We start from the raw sequence: 16905 nt of genomic DNA on the forward strand, positions 1-16905 counted from the left end.
AGGTAAAAAAAAAGAAAAGTAAACCAACACAAAGCCACACATACTAAAAAGAAAAAACTAACAAAAGAGTCAGAACAAAACGAAAAAGGGCAAAAAAAATGAAAAGGTCAAAATCCCATCACCCGAAAAAGCGACCTCAACAATGCCTCCTCCTTTCCCTGACGCCACCATCACGATATAGACCAAACATTTATGTTTTTTATTTTTCTTTTTCTTAAACCATTGGTGATTATAATCCGGTATTGTATATATGATTTTATGAAATGATTAAACATCATATTAGTCGAGCAAATTAATAACAAAACTGAACATCTAATCTTAAAATTGCCGATTATGTTATCATGCACATGCTGTAGCTAGCTGTTAAACCAATGGTCTAGCTAATCAAATCTGATTTAACCGGATCCTTATTATCATCACCGCATAGCTCCAAACAAACAAACTCACATGACGCACGCGCGTGTACTACCACCCACCACGCTTCCTTTATAAAAAAAAAAAGGCGAGGGAGGTTGACTTCACCATCGCTTCTCCAACTAAAAAAATTTCGTGGGTTCCACAGTGGACCTCTTCACAAGGGAGCCAAAATCTCTCGTGAATCTCACCTCAACTCGCCGCGTGTCACTCACGCTCCCCTCATTTAAAAATCTCACACGACTCGGTGAAAACTGAAACTATCTCCACCGGTCTCCGCTAAACGACGTAATCAATAATATCCGCTCACATGACTGTCACTTTTTTACAGTCACCATCCCCCATTTATTCTCCGACACGTCACCATACCCCAATACTGTCAGTCACACAGACACAACCATCTCTCTTTATTATCCCTCCCTTAATTAATTAAAAAAAAAACCAATACTCGTAGTTGAGCTTAAAATATTATTTTTTTTGTCAGTTAGAACTTATCATCATAATCTTCATCTCAGCTTCTTCTTCTTCAATGGAAGAAACTCCCAATTAAATGAGACTTCTTTTAACTTACTAAAATATGCCATCTCGTCACTCTCCACCGCCGTTACCACCGACTACGACTTCTAACCACGGCCATCACCGTTTCCAGACTCTCCCACTCATCATCGCCGGTTCTCTTACCTTAACCGGAGTTTTGCTCATCCTCGTCACTCTGCTTCTCTACCGGAGACTCTACAAAAACCGTACGGCTCCTTCCGATCTCATCTCCAACTCCAAGTCTCCTCAACACTACCAATGCCGCCGCTTCTCTTACTCTCAGCTCCGCCGCGCTACCAACTCATTCTCCCACTCGACTCACCTCGGCCAAGGCGGATTCGGCTCTGTTTACAAAGCTGATTTCCCTAACGGCGGCGGCGATTCGCTCGCCGTCAAAGTCATGGACACCTCCGCTGGCTCTTTGCAAGGCGAGCGTGAGTTTCACAACGAGCTTTCTCTCTCTTCTCACTTAATCGGCTCTCCTCACATCGTCTCTCTCCTCGGATTCTCATCCGATCGTCGCGGCCGGAGGCTTATCCTCGTCTACGAGCTAATGGCGAATCGTAGTTTACAAGACGCGCTTTTGGATCGCAAATGCGAGGAGCTTATGGATTGGAACAAAAGGTTTGAGATTGCGACGGATATAGCAAAAGGGATCGAGTTTCTTCATCACTCTTGTGATCCAATCATCATCCATGGAGATGTTAAACCTAGTAATATCCTTCTTGATTCTGATTTCAAAGCCAAGATTGGAGATTTCGGTTTGGCCAGAGTAAAGTCTGAGGATTTAGAAACTAGGATTCTGATTGAGGAAGATGACAAGAGAAAGGATCTTGTTGTTGTTGCTGTTGATGATAATGGTTCGATCCTTGAAGAGACTGAAAGCGTTATTACTGTGTTTGAAGAAGGTAATGTTGTCAATCTCTCGCCGGAGAATTCTGGGATTAGCGTCTTGACGGAGACGGTGGTGTCTCCGGGGAAAAAATCGGGTCTTTCGCCTGAGAATTCTGCGGTTAGTGTTTTGACGGTGGAGGTGGGTGTAACATCTCCGGAGATGATGACATCGATACCGTCGCCGGAAACTGGATTTTCACCGGGAGCGGCGTCGGGATTGTCGCCGGGGAGTAGTAGTAAGCTTAAAGTTGGTTCGAAGAGAGATTGGTGGTGGAAACAGGACAACAATGGTGGAAGCAGAGGAGGAGGGATTGAATCAGGGAGTGTGAAGGATTATGTGATGGAATGGATTGGGAGTGAGATTAAGAAAGAGAGACCTAACGACAATAAGGAATGGATCAACAGTGGTGGTGATGGTGGGTCATCATCAGTCTCTAAGAAGAAGAAGAAGGATAAGAAGAGAAAGCCTAGAGAATGGTGGAAGGAAGAGTTTTGTGAAGAGCTAACTAGAAAGAAGAGGAAGAAGAAGAAGAAGAAGATGATGAAAAGAGGGCTAAGCTCAATCTCAAGCATTGACTCTTGGTTTCATAGAGATAGAGACGATGATGGTTCCTCTGTTCGTGACCAGAATCTTAACCCTACTAAGAGGAAGAAGAGAAATAGTATAGATTGGTGGGTAGATGGGTTAAGCGGGGAGCTTAAATCAGCCATTGGTAAAAAGAATAGTCAGGATTCTGGTTTGTGGTGTGATGTGAATGTTCAAAAGAGCGGTGGAGTAAGCAGCACACCTAGTATGAGAGGTACAGTGTGTTACATTGCACCAGAATGTGGCGGTGGAGGTGTGTTGTCTGAGAAATGTGATGTTTATAGTTTTGGGGTTCTGCTTTTGGTTCTTGTCTCAGGGAGACGGCCATTGCAAGTGACTGCATCGCCTATGTCAGAGTTTGAGAGGGCTAATTTGATATCATGGGCTAAGCAATTGGCTTGCAATGGTAAATTGTTGGATTTAGTTGATAAATCTATACATTCTTTGGAGAATGAGCAAGCGGTTCTATGTATTACTATTGCACTGTTGTGTCTGCAAAGATCTCCGGTTAAGAGGCCAACGATGAGAGAGATTGTTCAGATGCTTTCGGGTGCGTCTGAGCCTCCGCACTTGCCGTTTGAGTTTTCTCCCTCGCCTCCTATGGGTTTTCCGTTTAAGTCAAGGAGGAAAGCACGGTGACACTGGGGGTTGGTTTTGAGCTCAGTCATCAAGTGTAGATTTTCCCGGTTCAAAACTCTAAACCAATTACGAGTTGTAGGAACTGTTTAATTCCATAAGATTAGCTTTTTGCAAATATTTATGAAGATCTAGTTGCTTAACACTTTTAGTGTAGACAATAAAGAGTTTCCAGTTGATGATCATGATTAGAGTTCAATTGCCTTTTTCTTCTGCTGAATTCTATGCAAAAAAACTACAAAATGGGACCAAGTTTAAAAATGTTTGCCATCCCTGTCTCCCACTGTATGAAAAAGGGTATGGAGCAAATCTATAGTCTTTAAGTTGAGTCGATCTTCTTCATTGATGAAGAAAGGCCTTCCAATCTCACCAATCTAATAACCGTGAAAACCGATAAATAAGTTGCCAAAAAAGGTAAGGTAACATGATGAATCCACACATACTTATACTACCTCCTCTAGTTGACACACATATACACCATACTTGTAGACATCATTATATATCCTAGGACTTACATTAGCCACTCTCTACGATGTTGGAACACCAACTCCTCCATAATTCACTCTTATACAACAACTCTACTTCGGTAGTTAATCTTACTAGAAAACAGAAGCCCAGTTTCATATTTCTTGTTGACTTGTTCTCTTCTTTGTCGTTGACCTTTCTTGACGACAACAACAACTTATTCTTCTTCCTTCAGTCCTTGCTTCTTCCTCGCTTCTTCTTCATCAAAAGTTCAATGCAACATATATGTATGTACTAATGTACCTTGGAAAAATAAATGTAAATTAATACGAGGGAAATTAGATATCTTGCAAAATATCAATCTGATGAGATAATTTGACCTTTTAAGTATCGTTTTATTGTACATTCCACGTTAAAGTAACCAAACCGAATAAAAAAGATTTATCCAAAACATTCAAACCGATTGAATAATTAAAATACCGGTTCCAAACTAAAATTATAAAATACCGAATACACGTAAATAATTAAGATGAACAAAAAATATAGATCGGCTCTCTAAAACCTAGCTAGTTCCCCTCTCCGGCTCTGCAGCCATGACGAGTCTTGGCAGAAATCTCTGGAAGAATTTTGCTTGCCTGAATCGTTACTTTTCTTCTGCCTCGGCCGCCGCGGTGCGGTACTCAGTGGGAAGAGATCCGTCGTCACTCCCGTTGGCTCTCACCCAGAAGCTTCCTAAAAACCCCATCCCTTGTTTCGTCGCTGACCGTCCGGTTTCTCTACGCTACAGAGTCAAAACAATGATCGAGCTTTCTCAGTTGGACAAGGCTGCGGAAATCGCTCGTTTCGCTGGATCCGAAGATCATCGCGATGGCCCCGAGACAACGATCGTCATGTGCAACGAAATCATCGACGCCATGATCGGGGCCAAACGTTACGTGGACGCCAAGGCTCTGTTCCACTACTTCTTCAACGAGTGTAAAATTAATCCCAGCGTCGTCTCTTTCAACCACATGATCAAAGTCCACTGTATTGAAAACCGCCTAGACAAAGCCCTCCAACTATACCGTCACGCCAGAGTTTCTCGTCGAGACAACGAAGACACATACAGGATTCTGACCAAAGCTCTTGTCCACGCAGGGAGGATCTATGAAGCTCTGGGTATGATTAAGGCGGTAGGTAAGTATGATTTAGTTGCATACACCTATCTGATTCGTGGCTTCTTAGATCTTGGAAACATCCACAAAGCTGGTCAATTAGTCGATGAATATTTGCACGGTAGATCTAGTTATTATTACATAGGGATTCGGAATGCAGAGTTTATGGAGTACTGGTTTAGACAAGGCAATGATGAGAAAGCCATGAACATTTACAGCTCAATCATGTCCAGCAATGAAATATATCTGATGGGTGGAGATACGCTTTTGAGAATCTTGCTAAAGTACGGTAAGATATCTGAGGCGTGGGCATTGTTCAAGAAGATGATAAACAATCCTGTCGTACGACCTAATTTCAGTTCAGAGACTATTAATATGATGGTGAATGAGTGTTTCAAGATCGGCAACTTTAAGGAGGCAATGGATACTTTCAAGGTGGGAGCTTCGTTCTCTAGTTGTTACACTAACATTATCGACAGGTTTTGCGAGCTTGGAATGATGACTGAGGCAGAAGGTTTGTTTGAGGGAATGTGGTCACACAAAGACGACTTGGTCTTGTCCCTTGAGATTCCTACATTTAGATCAATGATCAATGGATATGTTAAGGCTGGGAGGGTCGATGATGCTCAACAGATGTTGAAAAAGATGGTGAATGTAAGTCTACTCAAGGTTGCTGTTCGTCAGGCCGATTAGAGAGCTTCTTGAGATTGGATGCCTATACCAAAGTTTTTTTTGTTTGAGGTCTTAAAAGAAGTTTTTTTAGTTTAGATTGCATTCATTTTGCAATGTATTAATATTATACTTTCTGATAGAAGGCAAACATACCCATTGATCATTGATCTAAATGTAGAACGATTATTAAATTTGTGATGTCTTCTGAATATTTAAATGTTACATTTTGTTTTTGTAGTGTTGATTATCTTTGATAAAAATTTGTTCTAAATTCGATACAAGCTGGTATTCAATAACAATATTGATTTGAATATAATTTATTAAATATATTATGTATTTTCTTTTAAAAAGTTATAATAAAGCGGAGAGAAAAAGCATTGTTATTTAGGTTATGATACTCAATGAGAAAATGTCAAAACTCTAGAAAAAAAAAATCAGTTAGAGGTGAGATAACATTAAACTAGAAATAAGTTAAAGAGCTTTACATGTGAATTAAGGACACAAATAAGTAAGTTATTAGATCATGTCAAGACATATTTTATTGTCAATAAAAAAATATTAAATCAATATTAGCTTAATGGTGTCAATACTAGTATCACCATGTGAATTTACCAACACTACATAATGTGAATTCATTAATATGTGAAATACCCTCTTTTATCTCTGATCACATGTTTGAAAAGGGATTTTTGCCAAATATGCCACATTTTTTATAAATTTTTTGGAGAATGTCACATTTTCTTCATTTTTCTAAAAATGCCATATTTAGAAAATGACTTCTCGTTTGAGTTGTTGATAATAAGATTTTGTAGAGTTAGAAGATTCTTGATAAAAGGAGAGAGAACTTTACTTGATACTTGTTACCATTCTTGAGTCCTTTTTCAATCTTATTCATCGATTAAAGTTGTGCACACAGAAGATCCCATCCAGCAGAAAAGAGATATACGTCCAAGTAACTCAGCACATTCTTTATTTTGTGTTAAAATACATAAAGACATCAGCCAAAACACAAAACTTCAATAGACCTTAGTGGTAAACAGATTTGAATTTGATCACTCTTACCTTATATATTCATGATCTCCCAAGCCAGACAATTTGATCCAGGAACAAGAACGTAGATAAAAGTGCGTTCTTGGACTGAAAATAACAAAAACATCCATCAACAAAGATTCATCATGGATTGCTAATTAAATCCACAATCACCATCAACATTTACTTTATCATTTTCATTTGCAATCGCTACACAAAAACCAAAATATCAATAAGATGAACACACTTCTCCATATCAATAAGATGAACACATTCTCTATATTATTCGCATGACATTATTATTATGTAACGTGAATTAATTTCAGCTCATGACTTTAGATGAAGTCTTGCACAAGCTTAGTACAAATCAGCTCCTTTCATGTGTGTGATGACACGTGTCACCACTTAATAAGCTCCTTTCAAAGTCTCCACTCCCAACAGAGTCTTTGTCATTCCTTTAATACTGAAACCTTCTGTGTCAACTAGAACGTTTGGACAAGGGCTTTCTTTCTCAACTGGATTTTATTATAATACAAGTTAATACTATATTTAATTATGGAATATCTTAGAGAAATAGAAACAAAATAAATAAATTTTTGGCAATTGCAAGCATATCTTAAGATTCAGTGTATATTTTATCTCACCTAATTTGAAGGCTGAAAGTATTTTCTTGATATTCTCGGATTTCATTGTCACTTGCCGTCCGCCACCATGTTTCTCTGTCGTCGGCTCGTCCTCTCTTCCTTTCGTAGCTTCTCCTCCGTCGTCAAGAAAGATCCTTCCTTGGATTACCGACCACTGGCTTTACAAGCGCGAGTTGATTTCCTGATCCGCTTGGGAGACCTAGACACGGCGGCCAAGCACGCGCGCCTGTCTCGCGAAGTCTCGGCCCAACATAATGCTGAATCCACAGTCACCATCAACCAGACGTGCCAAGCAATAATAGGCGCCATGTGCGAAGCCAAGAGGTACGAAGATGCCTTGGACCTGTTCCATTATTTCTACCGCGTTTCCAAGATTACACCTTGCTATGGTTACTTTAATCATATCATCAAACTCCACGTGGATCAAGGCCGTTTGAACGACGCTCTTAACCTCTACGACTCCTCACTGGCCAATGAAGTTACGAAATCCCTCATCTCCAAAGGTTTGGTCGACGCCGGGAGACAAGACGAAGTCATGGATCGATTAGATCTGCCGAGATGGAGATGGTTTTCCAATTTGGATTGGAATGCGAATGTGTACAAGCAGCCCCTGTTGGAGGCGCTATTGCGTCAAGGGGATTTTGAAATGGCCAATGAGGTATTGGGTGATCTATTAGGGAGCTCTCATGTGCATGGTGATGGATATGACGTTGTTGCGATTTTTAGCTACACATACATGAAGTATTCGTTCGAGCAAGGTAAGGAGGACAAGGCTATGCATTGTTACAGTCTTTTGCAGTTGCGCAAACTTACGAAAGCCACTGTCGTCAACGCACTTTTGGCCCTTCTTCTCAAGTATGGCAAGAAAACTGAAGCTTGGTCCTTATTCGACCAGGTTTTGCATAGCAAGGAGATGGACAATCTGAATCAATATACGCTAAATATCGTGGTGAACGAGTGCTTCAAGATTGGTCGGTTTGACCGCGCAATCCAAATTTTCCAAAAGGTGAAAGCATTAAAGCTGAACAAGAACCCACATGTTGTTACGTGTTACAGAAACATTATCACAAGGCTTAACAAGCAGGGCGTATTGTTTGAGGCAGAGCACTTGTTTCAAGAAATGTGTTCACACGAATTGGTGAGTCCTGATGTTTCTACATACACATCGATGATCGATGCATATTTAAAAGCTGGGAGAACCGAGGATGCTCTTCGACTCTCAAACAAGATGGTTGATGCATTTGTAGGGCAGCTTGCTCGGCTCGCTTGCCTCTAATATTTCACAAGTAGATTGAATTTCTATCATTATAGTAACTATTGTTATAGATTGATGTTTGGTTTGGAGAGTTTGAGGTCAGACATTATATTTCAATAACCATATCGTTTACTACTCCAGTATTTGCTTAATAAAACCAACATCTAACAATAATTCAATATTGAAACTTGTGTATCAAGAATCTGAGGCATAAACATATTTATTAAAAAAATCCTTCATGCATATATGTATGCATTTATACGAAGTAGTAACAGCAGCAAATTTCCTTAAAAAAGACCACCATAAACTTTCTGAAATGAGTTTCTCCTTAACACCAGCTTCCTGGATCGACTTCAGGGTGTTTTGATCTTGGGGCGTGTCGGAAGCAACTGTGGTTTATAGAGAATAATGAGTCATATAAGATCAGCAGAAGAAAGTTACGATATTGGAAAGATCGGTTTTTGTGGAGAAAGAAGTGTTTACCTGGTAACAAGAAATTGCGGAGGTGACAAATCCAAAAGCTCCGGTGACACGAGGAGTGATCTTCTTTGGAGCCAACTGAAGCAAACCAGCTGCTACAACAATGTCCATAGCTGCTTTGATCAAAGCAAGTGACCTCTCATTTGATTTTTTAAGCTTAGCACGATACTCCTCATCCTGCAATTTGATAAACAGGAATTTGAGTTGCTGATAATAAGATTTTGTAGAGTTAGAAGATTCTTGATAAAAGGAGAGAGAACTTTACTTGATACTTGTTACCATTCTTGAGTCCTTTTTCAATCTTCTTCATTGATGAAGAAAGCCTTCCAATTTCACCAATCTAAATAACAGTGAAAACCGATATATACAAGTGGTGGAAATGGTAAAGGTAACATGAAGAATCGATTGGAAAAGCGAAAGGAAGACAGACCTCGACTAAAGTTGTACACACAGACGATCCCATCCAGCAGAAAAGAGATATACGTCCAAGTAACTCAGCACGTTCTTTGTTCTGTGTTGAGAAGATACATAAAGACATCAGCCAAAAAACACAAAACTTCAGTAGACCTCAGTGGTACATAGATTAAAATTTGATCTCTCTTACCTTATATATTCCTGATCTCCCAAGCCAGACAATTTGATCCAGGAACAAGAACGTAGATAAAAGTGCGTTCTTAGACTGAAAATAACAAAAACATCCATCAACAAAGATTGATCTGAACAAAGATATGAAAACAAGGTGACTAATAAATGTTTGTACTTGAGATTCCTTTCACAGCTCATTAATAGGTTTAGTATGAAACTGAAACGAACTCTGAGCTCTGAAGCACACATATTAATGGGTTTAGTATGAAACTGAAACGAACTCTGAGCTCTGAAGCACATACCTTTCCAAGTAAAACAAGAGGAAGTGGAGTCCCTTTAGGCACAGGACTGATAAGACCATGCAAGTCATTTACAAACTGCAACAATGAACAAAACATATATGTATAGTTAATCAACAAAGCTAAACAATACTAAATCAAAGTTGGGAAAACGAAACAGAAAGTACAGCTAAAAAAGGATCTCAAACCTTGAAAAGACGGAAGACTTTTCTGGCTAAGCTGGTAGATTTGTCAACATTTTGAGCAGTACCAGGTTGTCCACCACTCAAGAACTTGGAACCATACTGTATAGCTCTGCATAACTTATCCCTAGCCTCAGCTTTGTTCAAATACATAACCACAAGAGCTAGCTCGGCTCTTGATACATCTAGTGTCGTCGCCATGTTCTTCTCTCTGGACAAAACCAAAATAAACAAAAACCCACAAAACGTTTATCACCAAAGAGACCCCCAAATCAAAATTAGCAATAGCCTTTTCGATCTTCAAACTCGTTTCTGATCGAAGAAATTGTAAATTTAACATCTGAATTCAACTATATATAAATAGTAAACAATCAGATACCTTTGGGATGAGATATGTGAACAGAGAGAGAGAGAGAGCGAAGCGATCAACTAATTAAAGATCCAATGCCTCAGTTTTTGGAACGAATTGTTTTTTTTGTCTTGATCTTGTTTTGTAATCGTGGGGGGAGATAGGGCTTGTTTGGTCATCTTCGTTTCCTGATAAACAAACAAAACAACGCCGTCTGTGTCAACGCACTCATTCTCAGCCGTCGATTCTGTTGACTCTGCTCATCTCATCTCACTCTGCTATTCGGAAGTTGAGGATATCTCGCGCGTCTCATCAACGTGGCACACTCTCTAGGAAAATACTGTGAACTGAAACCCACGTGTCTTGACTCTTTTAATTGGGCCTCTAAAAGCCCAATTGTAACATTAAACCGCACTTTCCTTAAACCGACAAAACCGTAGTCGTTAGTTAGGGTTTTAATACTTATACAAATCCGTCATTCTCACTTTTTATTATGTAATCACGAAACTGAAACTAACCAAAAAACATATAACTGCAGTCTTTTTTTTTTCCTTTATTGCCTTATTGGTGATGGAACTCCTCAATAAGGATCAGAGAGTCATGTCGGAAGAAGATACAAAGCCTCAAGATCCAAATCCCAGATTGGCTAGCGAAGGTTGCAGTGTTTTGCTTGACGTTAACGATGGTGACCGTCTCGTCTTCGCTCGTTTATCTGGTGGCGCGTGCGTCTTCTCCATCCTTTTAAACTCTCTTAGATTTTTTATATATTCAAGATTGATTCTCATCCTCAATTTGGTTGTTTTGATTCTTTTTAATCTTCTTTGCAGTATATTAAAGATTGGGAATAAGAAGTATTCATTAAAACCATTGATCGGAGCTCCGTTTGGATCTCTGTTCCAAGTCGAAAGCGGAGAAGATGGTTCTTTCCTCTCTCGCATTCTACCCCTTAAACAAGGTTTGTTTTGTTTTTTAATACCACCAAAATCATCACATCATCTTTTAAGCTGAAGAAAAACTAAAGAAACTGAGTAATCTAATAATGTTTTAGTTTTTTTTGATGGTTGGTTTAAAGATGGATTGAATTTGGTCTGATTGATGTTTGTTTATACAGAAAATAACATTAGTAGTGTAATGGAAGATTCAAGAGATAATAGGGAACTCGTTGACAATAATGAAGCTCAGAACCTTACTGGGGAAGAAATTGAAGCTATGCGGAGGTTAGAAGAACTCTTTATATCCCCTGTTTTTATTATTATTATGGAAGATTTGCTTAATTTGTATTTTTTGTCGTTGATGAGTAGAGAGGGTGCAAAAGGGGATGAGATTATTGAAGCTTTAATTGCAAACAGCAAAACGTTTGATATGAAGACTCAGTTGTCTCAGGTAATGTATAATATATCGTAATTCATCTCTCTGCTTCCTACTTTGATAGTAGTTTTGGAAAGACATATAATTTGATCTCTCTGCTTCCTACTTTGATAGTAGTTTTGGAAAGACATATAATTTGAATTTGACTTTGCTTTGTTTACTATCTTGTAGGAGAAATATAAGCTTAAAAAGCAGAAGAAATATGCTCCAAAGCTGCTTCTTCGACGCCCTTTTTCTCGAAGGTATTCATTCGTTTGTTTATTTTCTTGTCTCCTTTTGTTTTCTCGGCGTCTTTCGTTTTTTCTTATGAAGGGATCTGTTTATTATTGTTTACCAGTATATGTGAAGCTTATTTCAAGAAATATCCAGCCAGAATCGGGTAAGTACATTAATTCTGTATTCTGAAAATCCTGTTGAGTTTTGAATTCTGGCTCTTTAAGATAACAATTATGTATTGATTGTGTTTGTATATCTTGTTTTTGTGTGTGTGTTGTAGATTCTTACGAGTAGATGCGTTATCTCTTCTACTAACAATGGCTAATGTCACTGCATACTCGGATGTGCTTGTTGTGGATATGGTTGGTGGCCTTGTCACTGGTGCAGTTGCTGAACGTTTAGGAGGTATATTGTTACGACCTCATATCTTTCATAGTTTCCAACTAATGATGACACTAAGCAGCAGATGTAACCTTTTTGCAATCCTACATCACATTAATAAGATACTTGCATATTTCTGTAACAATTACGCCACTGCTATTGTGATCTTAAATGTATATATTCCTTTTAACAGGCACTGGTTATGTTTGCAATACATATAAGGGAAGTTCTCCATTTCCTGTGGAGATGGTAAGGATGTTCAACTTTAGTGACAAGGTTTTAGAGAGGTATGTTCGAGATTGGTCTCTCCCAAGTCTCTAATTGTAGCCGTTCTATAGAATGTAACTGTAATTGATATTTGTGTGTTCCTTTTCTCGTGTGTAGGATCGTGCAGTCATCTATAAACGAGCTCTCGTCAGCCAATACCGCGTCTCCTGAAGAAAACAATCAACAAAAAGTTTGTATCGCTGAGAACAATATCAATGTAAGTTGCGAACCCATACAGTTTCACTTGAGTCTTGATTTGTTGGAGAAAATCTTGTGGTTGTAATAAGAAGGTTTTCATTGAAAAAATGCAGGAAACAGCTACATCTGATATTATGGTGGAAGAAACAACTGTGACAGCTGAGGCTAGAGTAGTAGATAATGCCGTCCCAGAGAGCAAAATTATCAAAGCCCCAAAAGCTGGAGCCAAAGCTTCAAAAGAAACAGTAGAGATGTGGCGAGAAAACGGATTCTCTAGGTAAGTAATCTTTAAGTGTTTCTGTGAATGATATTGGATTCTGTTCATTCATCACTAAACTATCGTCTGATTTGCAGCCTAATCATGGCTGCACAAGACCAAGACCCGTGGAGCTTAGTTAAAGATGTATTGCCACTGCTCTCATATTCTGCCCCCTTTGCAATATATCATCAGTATTTACAGGTATGTCAGAAGAACAAATCCCTTACTAACTACTCGCTAACCAATTATAATCTGCTACATTCAGTTCTAGGCTAGATATAGTAGTAGCCCTGTAGGTTAGTGAACTTGCTCTAAGCGTTTAATATGTCTAGTAATAATGAACAAAATCTCATTATGGAATTCACAGCCGCTGGCGACATGTATGCACAAGCTTCAACAGGAGAAAATGGCGATCAACTTGCAAATAACAGAACCGTGGCTACGCGAATATCAGGTATAGTAATATTCTCTTTGCAAATCCCAATAGATAGATAGATCATCAAGAGATTGTTCATTCATTGATATATGTATATCTCGAAATGCAGGTGCTTCCTTCAAGATCTCACCCTCACATGCAGATGAGTTCTTTTGGAGGCTATGTTCTGAGCGGCATTAGAATCTCTACCTCTTGACTATTGTTTTTTCAAAACCAGAAACTGGTTTGATGTTTGGTCTTTTCTTGAAAAGGTCTTTGTTGTTGTAACATTCTTTTTCTTGATCAACCGTTGTTGTAACATAAGTTTTGATATTATAAGAACACTCAAAATACTTGAAATATTTCCCGGAACATTTTTAGTGAAAACGGCCCTTACCTTATAATATTCTGACGGTTTTGTATGTCCACACTGTTTGGTGTATTCCGATCATATATGAGTATATGACATCATTACGATTTAGACATACCAAACAAGATATCATTATCATAGGCTAAATTTCATAAAGATTATGAAAACATTACAGAATACATTATATATATATACCAACATTGATAAAAGATCTGCTTCATGTTCTTCTACTTTGTTATTAGCAGCTCTCTACTTCCTGCTAAAGAAACTTTTCAATTTCCCTTTCTCAATCCTTTCAAGAAGCTTCTTCGAACCAGGAACCTCCAACTCCGACAACTTCTTCAAATAACCAACAGCTCCATGTGAGATCATCAGCTTCTTACACTTCCTGCTCGAACACAAAGCCGCTAAACCCGAAACAGCATACTTCTTTGCCGAATTACTCGGACTCGGCTCAAGCAACATCACAAGACTCGTCACACTCTTCTCATCTCTCTTCACTTCTCTGTAATTCCTTGGAACCGTAACCAGACTCGCTATAGCTTGAGCAGCAACCTCTCTAGCTCCGCTTGCTTTCGCCTCCAACATTCTTATCAACAACGGGATACAACCTGATTCACCGATCATTCTCTTCGTCTCATTTGATGTAGCAATCCTGCAAATAGTTGATGCAGCCGATTGTTGAGCTCCGACTGATCCTGATTTAAGAACATGGACTAAACTTGGGATTATCTTGAAGTAGGTCTCGACAGAAACAGAGCCAACAAGATTCCTAATTGCTGCAACTCCTGATTCTTGAGGAAGAGGACCGTCTAAGTAAGATAGCAGAGTTTGAATACCGTTCTCTGATATAACCGATCTTCGAAGAGTTTCGTTGCTCGAAGTGAGATTCTGAAGACACTCAGCTGCGTACTCTTTAGATCCTAACAGAATCCCGCAGTTGAGTATGTTAATCATCACTTTAACGATTCCTTCTTCCGCAAGAGTCTGTCTTACTTCAGGCACAGCAGAAATGTTCTTCAAAGTACAAGCAGAAGCAGACTGAGAAACAGAGTCCCCTGTTTTGCAAATCTCGATCAACGGACTAACCCCGCCGTGACCAACGATTGAACGAGAAGTCTCTGATGAAATCGACATTCTCTGCAACGAAATAACAGCTTTCTCCTTGGCAACAGGACTTCCAGATTCGAGTAGCCTTACCAATGGAGGCAATGCGTTCTCAGAGATAAGCCAGTTTTCACAACCGCCTGATTCAGCTAGAGAGCAGATCACAGTCACAGCGTTTTCCCTTACGCTAGGCGAAGTAGCCGTCAAAAGCTGCACCAAAGACGCGACATTGCTCCGACCTAAAGCTGTTATAACCGCTTTTTCGTCATCTTTCATTACCTCAACAAGCTGCTCAAGCGCTTTGCGTTTAGACTCCAAGTGACCTATCTGAAGCCGAGCAAGCAACTCTCTAACGCTGAACGTTTCCAAGTCTTGAGCTGAAGAAGTTAAAGGTTGCGTGACTTCTCCAAGAACACCAGTCTTCATAAGCAATCCACAATCTTTCAAGCTAAGATCGATTCTAGCAGATAGAGAATCGAGATCACTCTGCATCTTTAACTTCCCTTCTTTCTTCTCATTGACGCATACGTTAGCGAGCTCGATGGCTTCTTTCAAGGTTTCTAAGACCGCTTGAAGTTGCTCTTTGCATAGAGTGTGTTTAGAGAAGCAAGGGTGGCTAGACAAATCAGATAAACATGTCGGTATCTTCTCTAATCTTGATATGATCACTCTCCATCTGCTTGAGAAAACTTTCACCGTTCTTGCTTTGGACAAAGCAACAGGGACAAGCTCTTGCGCCTGTAATAACAAATCTTCAACTGTTGGATCAACAACCATAGTTTCGTTTCCGATTCTCTCCTCCACCATGATCCTTGAACTCTACTGAATTGCACAAAAGAAGGAAAAAAAAACAGAACTTTAAACGATTTGCAGAAACGAAAAAAACAAACGATCAAATATGCTTTGATGAGACACACTGGCAAATCATTGATACTTTAGTAGGAAAAGAAAACAAAAAAGTGGTAATGAAGGGAGTAGTTGAATGAGTGATGAACAAGTTGGTAGATTTGTTATAAATAAGGGACACGGATTATATAAAAACAAGAAGAAGAAAAGGAAGAAGCTAACCAAAAAAGAGTTTCGAGAATCACAGAACAAAAAAAAGCTTATCAATATTTTCTTTTCTTTTGCTGGAGAAACAAAAATTAAACCCCTAGCAGACAAAAAAATATACAAGTCCTTTTCCAATTTCCTTTTACTTCGTCGGTGTGAACAATAAATGCTATAAATAAAACTAATGATATGGTAATAAATAAATACAAGAATCTATCACGAATCAGCATCTATCTATAATCTATTAACATAATATTATACTATATAGTATAGTATTTATTTATATTTAAGAGAACCCTATTAATATTTAATGAGAAGGCTAATGGAAAATAAAAGACAAGAATACCCTTGTGAAGAACAAGAATGAGAGAGAGCTTTTACAGAGATTAAAAGAAAAACAAAAGATTGGAGAAGATTAAGAAGCTGGCTTTTAGAGGAAAAGCAATAAAGAGAGAAGAGAGACTTTGTTTAAAAGAGAAGATGCGAGTCTCTTTCAAACAAATCGTGTGCTTAAATACTTCATAAGAGTTCGAACCAAACTCCACTAAAACACATTACATACATACAAGGTTGGTGACAAATCCACAACTTGTCTTTACTATAAGAAAATAAAAAAGTTCTTTCCTAAGACGAGCTTGTGTAAATTGCAAGAGATTCAAACAGAACATGAAGAAAAATTGAAACGCAGAGCTATTATTATCTTTTGAGTTAAAACGATATAACAATTACCTGGATATAAAAAAAGATCTATGCTTGAGCTTCTGGGTTCGATGTCTGGATATAAACGAATTATAGTTGAAGACTTTTTTGAATTTCGAAAGTGAATTCAAAAACAAAAGCAGAAACTCTCTTTCACATCAGAGAAGGAGCTTGTTCCAGAGTCGTTAGTCAGCTTTTAGATTTTGTTCCGACAGAGCCGTAACGCACGATTTTTTTTTTTTTTTTTTTTTTTATCGTATCCTGAGAATTTTTCAAATTCAACTAATCGAACGGTTATAATTTCTTGTGGAACCAACATCGAACGGCTGGGATACGATTGAAATTTGAAATGACTCGGTGATTAGCTGACGTGGACTTATGACTGGTCTTC

General features: G+C 38.7%; 5 protein-coding genes and 1 pseudogene across 8 annotated transcripts; 4 read left to right on the forward strand and 2 right to left on the reverse strand.

Annotated features, from left to right (window-relative positions):
- The first annotated feature begins 843 nt into the window (after window positions 1–843).
- On the forward strand, window positions 844–3252 carry LOC104783123 (receptor-like serine/threonine-protein kinase At2g45590 pseudogene; annotated as a pseudogene). Its single transcript, XR_015597729.1, has one exon. The product of XR_015597729.1 is annotated as a receptor-like serine/threonine-protein kinase At2g45590 pseudogene (transcript).
- An 873-nt stretch (window positions 3253–4125) lies between these two features.
- LOC104784424 (pentatricopeptide repeat-containing protein At3g60960, mitochondrial-like) lies at window positions 4126–5379 on the forward strand. Its single transcript, XM_010509452.2, has one exon. It carries the CDS (start codon window positions 4126–4128, stop codon window positions 5377–5379), a length of 1254 nt encoding a protein of 417 aa, XP_010507754.2.
- Window positions 5380–7098: 1719 nt separating this feature from the next.
- On the forward strand, window positions 7099–8307 carry LOC104784425 (pentatricopeptide repeat-containing protein At3g60980, mitochondrial-like). The gene has a single exon (XM_010509453.2). It carries the CDS (start codon window positions 7099–7101, stop codon window positions 8305–8307), a length of 1209 nt encoding a protein of 402 aa, XP_010507755.2.
- A 90-nt stretch (window positions 8308–8397) lies between these two features.
- On the reverse strand, window positions 8398–10520 carry LOC104783124 (peroxisomal membrane protein 11D). The gene is made up of 8 exons (XM_010508222.3): window positions 10212–10520; window positions 9839–10043; window positions 9654–9728; window positions 9371–9445; window positions 9197–9277; window positions 9032–9106; window positions 8770–8943; window positions 8398–8675 (listed from the first exon to the last, which is right to left on the reverse strand). The coding sequence occupies exons 2-8, from the start codon at window positions 10031–10033 to the stop codon at window positions 8640–8642; spliced, it is 711 nt and encodes a 236-aa protein (XP_010506524.2). The 5' UTR covers window positions 10034–10043; window positions 10212–10520; the 3' UTR covers window positions 8398–8639.
- Window positions 10521–10614: 94 nt separating this feature from the next.
- LOC104783125 (uncharacterized) lies at window positions 10615–13691 on the forward strand. Its single transcript, XM_087512045.1, has 13 exons — window positions 10615–10903; window positions 11009–11136; window positions 11293–11398; window positions 11483–11564; window positions 11721–11791; window positions 11887–11928; window positions 12046–12170; window positions 12340–12433; window positions 12531–12630; window positions 12725–12888; window positions 12966–13071; window positions 13238–13324; window positions 13416–13691. The coding sequence occupies exons 1-13, from the start codon at window positions 10752–10754 to the stop codon at window positions 13500–13502; spliced, it is 1344 nt and encodes a 447-aa protein (XP_087368171.1). The 5' UTR covers window positions 10615–10751; the 3' UTR covers window positions 13503–13691.
- LOC104793534 (uncharacterized) lies at window positions 13660–16818 on the reverse strand. 3 transcript variants are annotated; one of them, XM_087512042.1, is made up of 2 exons: window positions 16545–16818; window positions 13660–15584 (listed from the first exon to the last, which is right to left on the reverse strand). In XM_087512042.1, the coding sequence occupies exon 2, from the start codon at window positions 15567–15569 to the stop codon at window positions 13905–13907; it is 1665 nt and encodes a 554-aa protein (XP_087368168.1). In that variant the 5' UTR covers window positions 15570–15584; window positions 16545–16818; the 3' UTR covers window positions 13660–13904. The 3 variants fall into 3 exon arrangements, with proteins under 3 accessions (XP_087368168.1, XP_087368170.1, XP_087368169.1); XM_087512044.1 differs by lacking the exon at window positions 16545–16818 and adding an exon at window positions 16162–16299; XM_087512043.1 differs by lacking the exon at window positions 16545–16818 and adding an exon at window positions 15831–15964.
- Between the last annotated feature and the right edge of the window lie 87 nt (window positions 16819–16905).

The sequence above is a fragment of the Camelina sativa genome, chromosome 4 (genome assembly GCF_030686135.1).
Source record: "Camelina sativa cultivar CO46 ecotype springtype chromosome 4, ASM3068613v1".
Taxonomy (NCBI): Eukaryota; Viridiplantae; Streptophyta; class Magnoliopsida; order Brassicales; family Brassicaceae; genus Camelina; species Camelina sativa.